The 8,899-nt window shown below is 50.0% G+C and overlaps 1 protein-coding gene across 2 annotated transcripts; it reads right to left on the bottom strand.

Moving 5' to 3' along the window:
• Positions 1-472: 472 nt before the first annotated feature.
• On the bottom strand, positions 473-7,708 carry ZBTB14 (zinc finger and BTB domain containing 14). 2 transcript variants are annotated; one of them, XM_080936263.1, is made up of 3 exons: positions 7,614-7,708; positions 5,377-5,460; positions 473-3,606 (listed from the first exon to the last, which is right to left on the bottom strand). In XM_080936263.1, the coding sequence occupies exons 2-3, from the start codon at positions 5,377-5,379 to the stop codon at positions 2,260-2,262; spliced, it is 1,350 nt and encodes a 449-aa protein (XP_080792389.1). In that variant the 5' UTR covers positions 5,380-5,460; positions 7,614-7,708; the 3' UTR covers positions 473-2,259. The 2 variants fall into 2 exon arrangements, with proteins under 2 accessions (XP_080792389.1, XP_080792390.1); XM_080936264.1 differs by lacking the exon at positions 7,614-7,708 and adding an exon at positions 6,681-7,072.
• Between the last annotated feature and the right edge of the window lie 1,191 nt (positions 7,709-8,899).

Here is an 8,899-nt window from a genome sequence, read left to right as displayed (position 1 = left end):
GACTTCCTTTAAACTCACACACTGCAGATGCGGGGCCAGCGCATCTCAGCAGGAACTCCCCATGCCTCTGCAGACCCTTCAGAAACCCAACATGATGGTTTTCCTACCTTGGGGATGACTAGAGCTAGCTAGATGACAGGCTCAGGGCCAAGGAAAGTAGCTTTAAGAGTCTACCATCACTAAAAATCTCTACAGAAAGCACACAGTCCAATAGGAACCCAGCATCCACAGGAGAAGTTGTAACACAAATACAGAATAGTTCAAACACTCAACATATAAAGTATTGAAAATTCTGCTTTGTTTTCTCAGGTTCCAACATGATTACCTGTCCACAGGCTTTTTATGAGGACTAAGTCTCAGCCTTGATGACTACTGTAGCATATAGATCTGGACATGTGCAACGGTGCCATAAAGAATGACCGTGAACAAGAGAAGTGTATCATTATCTTTATATACAAAAACAAAGGCCCAAAGTATGGTTCGTGGAAGTAGCTGCCATCAGGAGACCAGCTGATTCCACATGTGCTTTGGTGAGCACAGCCCGGGATTACTAACAGCACAGGAGAACTGACAGGGCTGCCTTCAAGACAGAACAAACTGCTCAGGAAAAACTAATTTAAGCCAATACATCTCAACAATAAATAAAAAAAATTTAAAGGTAGCCGCCCCCCATCCGACAATCTTGGGCATAACATGTACACCAGTTTTGAAAATAAAAATTTTCTCACAATAGTAGGAACAGATATTAGTACAGCAAGCCATGTAATGAAATTACTTTAATGCATTTTTTAAAAGAAAACCTTAAGAACCAAACATAAAGTTTTAAAGTTGGCACCTTCTACAACTGTACACATCCTAAAACAATCGTCTATACTTCCTTACAGAACATAATTCAAACTCTGTTGGCATTTCAATGTATTCCTAAGGAAACAGTAAAAGAGCATTCAGTACACCCCATCTGAAGCAAAGTTCATAATTCTGATTTATGGCTATGACAAGGCAATTAGCTTCTATTGAAAACTGCAACCAGTGATAAAACATATTTAACATTTGGTCTGATGGTCTTTAATATTGGTTAAAGGGATCTGATATTTGTTGCCAATAAAAGGTACTTTAATCCACTGTTAAAAAAAAAAAGAAAAAAGAAAAAGAAAAAAGAAAAAAAAATGCAGCTGTCCTTTTTCTCGAAATACATAAAACCCACACTATTTACACACTTAAAGGACTTCAGATTCATTTGCGTGAGCGTCTTCTTCATGGGGAACTGAGCACTGCAGAGATGCAGAGACCCCACGCCTGATGATCTGTAAACCACAAAAACACTAGAAGAAACATTCCTGTTTCTTGTCCTAATTTTGATCCGAAACACAAAACCAATTCTGAAATCAGTCACGATTTCAAGACCTAGGAGACCTTAGGGTTTTTAAATCTGTGAAAACCCCATCTCAGACTCTTCTCTGGTCAATACTGGTCCACTGCACAGACAGGCACACACACAGAATGGCCACACTGGACGAAAGAACTCAGTCTGAACACCACCAGCATCCTGGTGGCCTCACTCACCCTGAGGTACATGTGACCTGCAGCATCTGGGGTGGGTACAGGGGCCATTACAACGGATGGAGAAACACTTCAGCAAAGCAACCATTATTTGTCCATAGGAACAGTGAAAAACAATGATTTATATATGTATATATATATATATATATATATATAGATAGAGAAATAAAAAAATCACAAACCAAATATAAAACTAACACCATTCCATTTTTCCAAATTTGGTTTTGTACTTCCGCAGTGTCCTGGGTCAGCACATGCCAACATTGTCTGCATCGATATAAAGTCCTTGTACCCAGTTATGAAAACTGCTGTTTGGACCGTAAGTCACATATACTGGGATGATTAAGAAATCAATTTATTCAGTGACTCTCTGCAGTGCACGCACCAGCTTGGCAAGAGTTGAGGGATTAAGAATGAAACAGAAGCCATTTATTTTAAACTAGACAAAGGAGATTTCAAATGAAAACCTTAAAGAAGGGCAGGGGAGCTTAGTGGGAATATGAATCCTAGACATCACAAAAAACAAAGATAAAAAATAAAAACCAAACAGTTTGGTCAGAACGTAGGAACATAACTGCCTTGAGAAGTCTGAGAAGTTACCTAACCAGAGTGTGCACTGCCGTAGGTAGATTGCCACAGAAGCGTTCAACGAAACCTCAGCATCCACCTCCCAGGCCACGTGTTCCTGACCCATCACCTCTAGCTACAGGCAATTGTCTCCAGCTGCTGCTCCGCCTCGGCGGCCATGGCTGCGGCCTGCAACTGTTCCGTCTCGCTCTGGATGGCACTGGGGGTGACCTGCTTCCTTTCACTGTGCATATTGTTCTCATGCCTCTTCAGATCCGAGGCCTTGGCAAAGGCCTTGGTGCAGGAGCCACACACAAAAGGCTTTTCCCCTCTGTGTCTTCTCTCGTGGTCCTTGAGGTGAGACTTGTGTTTGAAGGCTTTGTCACACATGTGACAGGCAAATGGCCTTTCGTTGCTGTGAACCCTCTCGTGCTTCTTGAGGTCTGGGGCCCGGATAAATGACTTCCCGCACACCTCGCAGCTGTACGGTTTATACCCCGTGTGGATTTTCAGGTGTTCTTTCAGGTGGGCCTGGGTGGTGAAGCCTTTTGTACACATCTCACAGACAAACGGCCTGTCAGCCGTGTGCAGCTTCTCGTGCTTCCTCAACCTGCCCTCGTCGGAAAACGTCTTTCCGCACGCTTGGCAGGCGATCTGCTCCCGGTGGTGACCGTAAAGCAGATACTCAAACTTCATGTCGCTGGTTGCCGTGGTCCAACCTGGGGTCTGTTCGTCTTTTACTTCGCTCATCCCATCATTAAAGGTTAAGGCTTGAGGGGTCTGAGACCCCAGATCTTTGGACTCGGGGGTTTCCATGGATTCTACTTCCTGGCCGTAGCAGTTCACCTTCCGAACTTCCTCGCTCCCCAGCTCTTTCAAAATCGCTTCCTGAACCCTGAGCGTGGTCGTGGGAGACTTGCCGTCCTCCTGACTCGGAGGAGTGCCTTCTACTGTGTCATCAGAAGGGCTGTCATCCTGGTCCCCGATCTCTTCCACGTCATCGTCCTGGGCATCAGTGGTGTCTCCCATGGGGCGGTTTAACTTGAGGCAATACTTACTCTTTGACTGGCCGTTACTTTCATCCGGACTAGACACATCGCGCTTCTGAGAACACAGTTTATCCAAAAACCGGATACCAAGAATCTGGCCAGACGACATCATCAGGTTAACGTCCTCCTTTTTCACAGAGATCTTTGCTGTGTACATGTAGTTCAGCACCTCTTCAAATATGTCGGAGCGGAGGAAATCTATCTCTATGACGGAAGAGCTATCCACTTCCAGCTTCTTAAAAAGCTTTTTAAAGTAAGTGCTGCAGGCGGCGAGGACACACCGGTGAGCTCTGAACTTTACATCTTCAACCACGATGGCGATGTCACAGAACTCTCCTTCCAGGCGCTGTTCGTTCAGCGTTTTCAGAAACAGCGTTTTGTGATCATCGTCATTGTACTTTATGGTTTCAGACATACTGATGAAAAACTCCTGCAAAGGAAAATTTAAAGGGGTTTAGTGTGAACATAGTACACCCCACACAAAAATCCAGTCATAACGTGAACACCTGGAACCTAATAACGTTAGACAGTCAGTGTTAAAGATGGTCCCCAAATGGGTAAAAAAAGAACAACCCTAGACAAGGGGTTTCCATATGGCAATTTTGAATTACTTTTTGTTTACTAACAGTTCCCTAGTTATAAAAACAAGGGCAGCTTCTCACAAAACCCACACCAGGTAGTACTCTGTGTTTTAATCTCACTTAATCTCAAATAATCCTATGGAGTATGTGGTGTCCTCAATTTCTAGAAGAAGTCAGAAAGCTGCCCAACATCCTACTGTAAGACCCAGGAGTCAAATCCAGGATATGTCTAACAACTGAGTGTCAAGACAGATAAACAGTCCAAACAATGTAAACTCAGGCCCATGGTGGCCACCTGTGATTCGGAGGTGTCAAGGTGGCTGGCTCTACCAGCTAAATGGTGAACTCCAGGTTGAACTGAGAGGTCCTGTCTCAACGGCCCATGTAGGCGTCCATCAAGGAAGATCGATGTCCTGTCAGCCTCCGGGTCTCCACAGGAACAGCCACGTGTGCACACACACACACACACACACACACACACACACACACACACACACACCACAAACGCAGAAAGGAAAAATAGGTTCTTCAAGCCCTAACTATGGCACCCAACTGCATGTGTGGAGAACGCAGCAAAATAACACTGGAGCTGGAAACTGTTTCCTCGAGAGAAGACACAAACCACCACTGAAGAACTAGGGCATCAGGCGACAACAGTCTGCCTCAAAGTTCTCCACAGCACTTTGAGCCACTCCAAGAGGGGTACCGAGATTTAATCTGACCCCAAAAGGCATCTGGGAAGACAGTGAAGAGTGGCTTCATGCTCACAGGATGTCACTCTTCCAGCCAGCCAGTTAAAAGTCACACCAACAGATGTACAGGTTGAGTGTCCTTTCTCTGAAATGCTTGGGACTAGAAGTCTTTCAAGTTTTAGATTTCTTTTCCAGGTTTTGCAACACTTGCATATACATAATGAGATAAATTGGGTATGGTAGTCCAAGACTAAATATAAAACTAGCTGATATTTTATATATACCTTGCACACATAGCACGAAGATAATTTATATACTATTTAAAAAAAATGTTTTTTCCAGACAGGGTTTCTCTGTGTAGCTGTGGTTGTCCTAGAACTGGATCTGTAGAGCAGGCTGGCCTTGAACTCAGAGATCTTGCCTTTTGCCTGCCTCAAATAATATTCTTTTTGTTTGTTTTGTTTCTTTCCCAAATGGTACTTTAAACGATGCTTCATAGTATAGAATTTTCACTTATGGTTTCTTACTGCCCTTCAAAAAGTTTCAGATTTCAAACATTCTGGACTTAGGTTCAACCTGTACTCAATAAGGATAGGAGTGTTTTAAAAACTAAGTAATTTCAGAACCACCATGAAAGGCTTTCCATTGTGTGTTCAAGAGCTGATCTAAAAATAGTGCATTTTATGTTTTCTATATTTAAAAAACAACACTGCCGTATTTTTATTCAATAAAGTCTAAGTCTGAGGAAAACAGACGTTTCCTCATGGAAGCAGACTTGTAAATGTGTGACTAGAATGTGTGTGCACACACTGGGGACCAGGGACTTGCTTAATAAACCAAGTTAAGTGTGTTACCCCTCACTGATACCCTAGACCTGAGACACTTATTTTAAGTCAAATGCCAAATGCTATTCTAAGGTATACTTACCATGAACAATTTAGGCTATTTTCTTAATGCCTTAAACACCAAAATCTTCAGATCAGAGTAAGTCTGATCAGGGGCAAGCCAGATCTACAGGAAGAAAGAGACAGATTAAGATTTCCCCCTCTGTATTAAATTCTAAACAAGCATATACCAGAGTAAAAAAAGTCACAAAGCCCAGTTCTGCTTCTTGCACAAGAACGGTTTTCTGGGTAGTGTGAAGCTAGCAGTCACCAGGCGTGGGTCTACATACGGATTAGAGCAGGTATGTGGCAGGTGGTATATATTCTCTATAACATCAGCATGTGTTTCTTACCCACAGCACTTCCTGTTGGGTGCACAGTTTTCTACATTTTCCTTTAGGACCTATAAACGCATGTTTGTCTAAATGTGGGAAGGCTGCAGGAGCACACATATCCAACAACTAGAGAGCGGAGAAACAATAGGCACACCATTTTGTCTACTACACAGTTACAAACCTGTCTTCAAGACTGCTCTGGAGAAATCTTACATTTTCTCCCCTCTATCCCTGCATGCAGGTTCCAAGAATTTTCTTTCATTCTTAACTTCACCTAAAGAACTCCACATCCTGCAGTCCAGTAGGCTGCAGAACAAACATTCCCTCTACTGACCACCAATCCCACAAGTGCAGTAGAAGCAGGTGGCCATGCTACAATACACTTCTACACAGAGACTTTGCCAGAGACTCCACCAAGGGATCGCCGTCCTGAGAACTCCTAACAAGTTCATGCTACAAGAATCCCGGGGCCCTGGGTTAGCAGGCTTTCTCAAGTTCACTGTGAGGTCTGGTACAATGGTTTCTAAGGATGCTCCCTGCAGTCTTGATCTCAGCCCCCCCCCCCCCCCAGGGTTCTAGATGCATCCTGAGCCTGCAGTCAGCCTAAGGGAAGGCACTCCTTGTGGAACCTTCTTGGTGGCACTTCTGAGGTCACTAGCTGTGGAATCAAGGGGCATGGACTTGGTAGAAGAGTGGCCCTACGGTAGCCATGGTAACATATCGGCGTGCGCCTTTTCATTTATGGTGAGTGTGTATTCTTTTTCAAAGGAGGTCACGGGCCAATCAGCTCGGGTCCCCCCCCCCCCCCCCCGTAGAGATGTTCCCATTGCTAAGTTCAAATGAGTCAAACCGGAAGATAGCCATTGCCAGTATGTGTATAAGTAGGTGTGGGACATCACATAGCCCAACACTTACAATACCATAAACCAGCTCCTTCCTAGCAGCTTCCCAAATCGCGGGAGCTCTTAAGGCTCACCGAGCAGAGAGCTAGGCTTTCCCAAAGCAAACTTACATAAGCAGCCGCAGCCGCCTCCTTATTCCGGAGCAGCTGCGACAATGGCGGCCACACCACTTCCCTGTTGCCACCGCACAACTTGGGAGTGGGGAATCCGGGGCCCCGCGCAAGACCTGGGGCGCAGTCCGCGCGTGGGGAGCCCACACTCGCATTTCGCACCCCGTGAGCCGCCGGGTGCAGCGAGCCCTCAGCATTCTTTCCAGAACAAAAGCTCCCCTGAGCGGTGCCCGCCAGCGACAGGCCACTTTCCCTTCCACCAGTCGCCACTTCTCCCGGTCGCGGCGCGGGCGCGAGGCTCTTCCTAGGCCCGCAGCGGCCCCGGCGGCGCGAGGAGCTCGGGAGCGGGCATGCGGCCGGTTCCGCAGCCCCGCGCCGCGCCGCGCCCTGCTCCGCCCGCGAGCCCCGAGCTCGCGCCCCGCGCACTCCGCGGCCTGCGCGTCTGGTCCTCCCGCGCCCTCCCGCGGCCAGGGGCGGGGGCGGCGCGCGGCCGGCTCCCCGGAGCTCCGCGGACGCAGGCGGGGAGCGTGCGCGGGGGTCCCGTCTGCTCCGCGGGGCACGGCTAAGAGGGGCGGCGCCCCGCGGGCCGCGCTCGGGCCCGGCTCGGCCGTCCCCACCCCCACCGCGGTGCACTGCGGCGCGGAGAGCCGGGCGGCCATGAACTCGGCCGCGGAGCGCGCGCGCGGGCCTCCGCCTGGCCTCTCCCCACCCGCTCGCCGGCCTGCGCGGCCCCCGGGGCGCCCGGCCCCCACGCCCAACCGCGGCCCACGCCCGATCTCGCTCGCACCGCGCTGCGCCGCCACATCCTGCAGCTGGCTGCTGCCGAGCTCGGCGGGAACGCGCCTCCTCTCAGCCGCCCCGCCGCGCCCGCCGCCCGCTGCCCCCGCGTCCCCGCGCCCGCCCCGGCCCTTTCCGCTCCCGGCCCGCGCTTACCTGCAGCTTGGCACAGCTACAGAAGCTCACCGTGGGCTCCCGCGGTCGGCAGCGCGCAAAGCCAGGACGGGATGGACGCGGGGGCACGGTGGGTGGTAGTGTTTTGGATTTTTTTTTTTTTTTTTTTTTTTTTTTTAGTTTGGGGAGGGGGTGGGGTGGGGGGGTAATCGTGCACGTCCCTGGTGGTAGCAGCCCTCCTCCTGCACGAGCACAGAATATCCAGCCTGCCGAGAACACCCCCACCACCCCCCTCCCCGTGCATGCGCGGTGCGGGCTCCGGTGGGGAGAAGGCGCGCCGCCGCTTGCGCAGGCACGGAACCGGATCGGGCCTCTTAAGTGAGCGAGCCAGGAAAGGGTTAATCTGGGACCTTACGGGTCGACGCTTTCCCTGGGTCTACGGGGCCGCCCGCGGAGGGCTCTGGCCTGCGCACGCGCGCGCACGCGCGCGATAAGGGGCGCGCGGAGCCCGCGCGCGGGAGAAGTGATGGGCGGGATTAGGGCGGGGCTTCGGCCGCAGGGGAGCGAATGCTCGAGCTCAGTTCTCGAGCACCCGCCCCTCCTGGAGCTCCCGGCTCCAGAGCTCCCGCCGGCGCCCGGCGTCGGCACTGCATCGGGAACGCGGGAGCCTGCGCTCCCGTGCGTGTGCATGTGCGTGGGCCATTTCTGCCCCTGGGCGCGCATGATTTTGGCGCTGAGTTCGTCCTGGCTTTTGGGCAGGTGCCTCGGGCACCGTCTTCCACTGTACTCTCGCCAGGATACCCAAGCAGAATTCCTGGCACAAGACTTGGTTCGTGCCACTGAGGCATTGTTTATGTGGAGCGGGTATTTGCAAAACAAATGAAATGCCCTCTTTGATTTGGAGTGTAAGGACAAAATTCCAGTCACCCGGGACAAGCTGATTGACCCCAGAGCTCTGGATCTGCCAGACTAATTGGTGCCTTTGCGTTTGCCCAGGTGCATCCCTCTCTAGCCATCATGTTCCGGAAGTAGGTTGCACTTGATGCTCCCATGGAGAGATCTGATAGCATGGCAATGTCAGCACATCCATGTAAGTTACAGCTCCGCTGCTTTTGAAGTCCTCTGTGCGGCACTTCCTGAATCCTCTTTACCTGCCCTCAGGCCCACGACCTGGGAAGTCCCTTTAGCTCCCACATTTTCTGTTCGACCTGCAATACTGGCAGCTGGATTGAGCTATCGTGCTTCTAAGTGTCATTTCTGCTGCTTTGTCACACTTCTGAGTCTTGTGTTAAATCATTAGGCCTGAAATTAGGGCAGGCCCGTGGACT

The sequence above is a fragment of the Micromys minutus genome (genome assembly GCF_963924665.1).
Source record: "Micromys minutus genome assembly, chromosome: 23".
Classification (NCBI taxonomy): Eukaryota; Metazoa; Chordata; class Mammalia; order Rodentia; family Muridae; genus Micromys; species Micromys minutus.
Note: the sequence above shows the minus strand (reverse complement) of the source record. Positions and strands in the feature narration are given on the sequence as shown.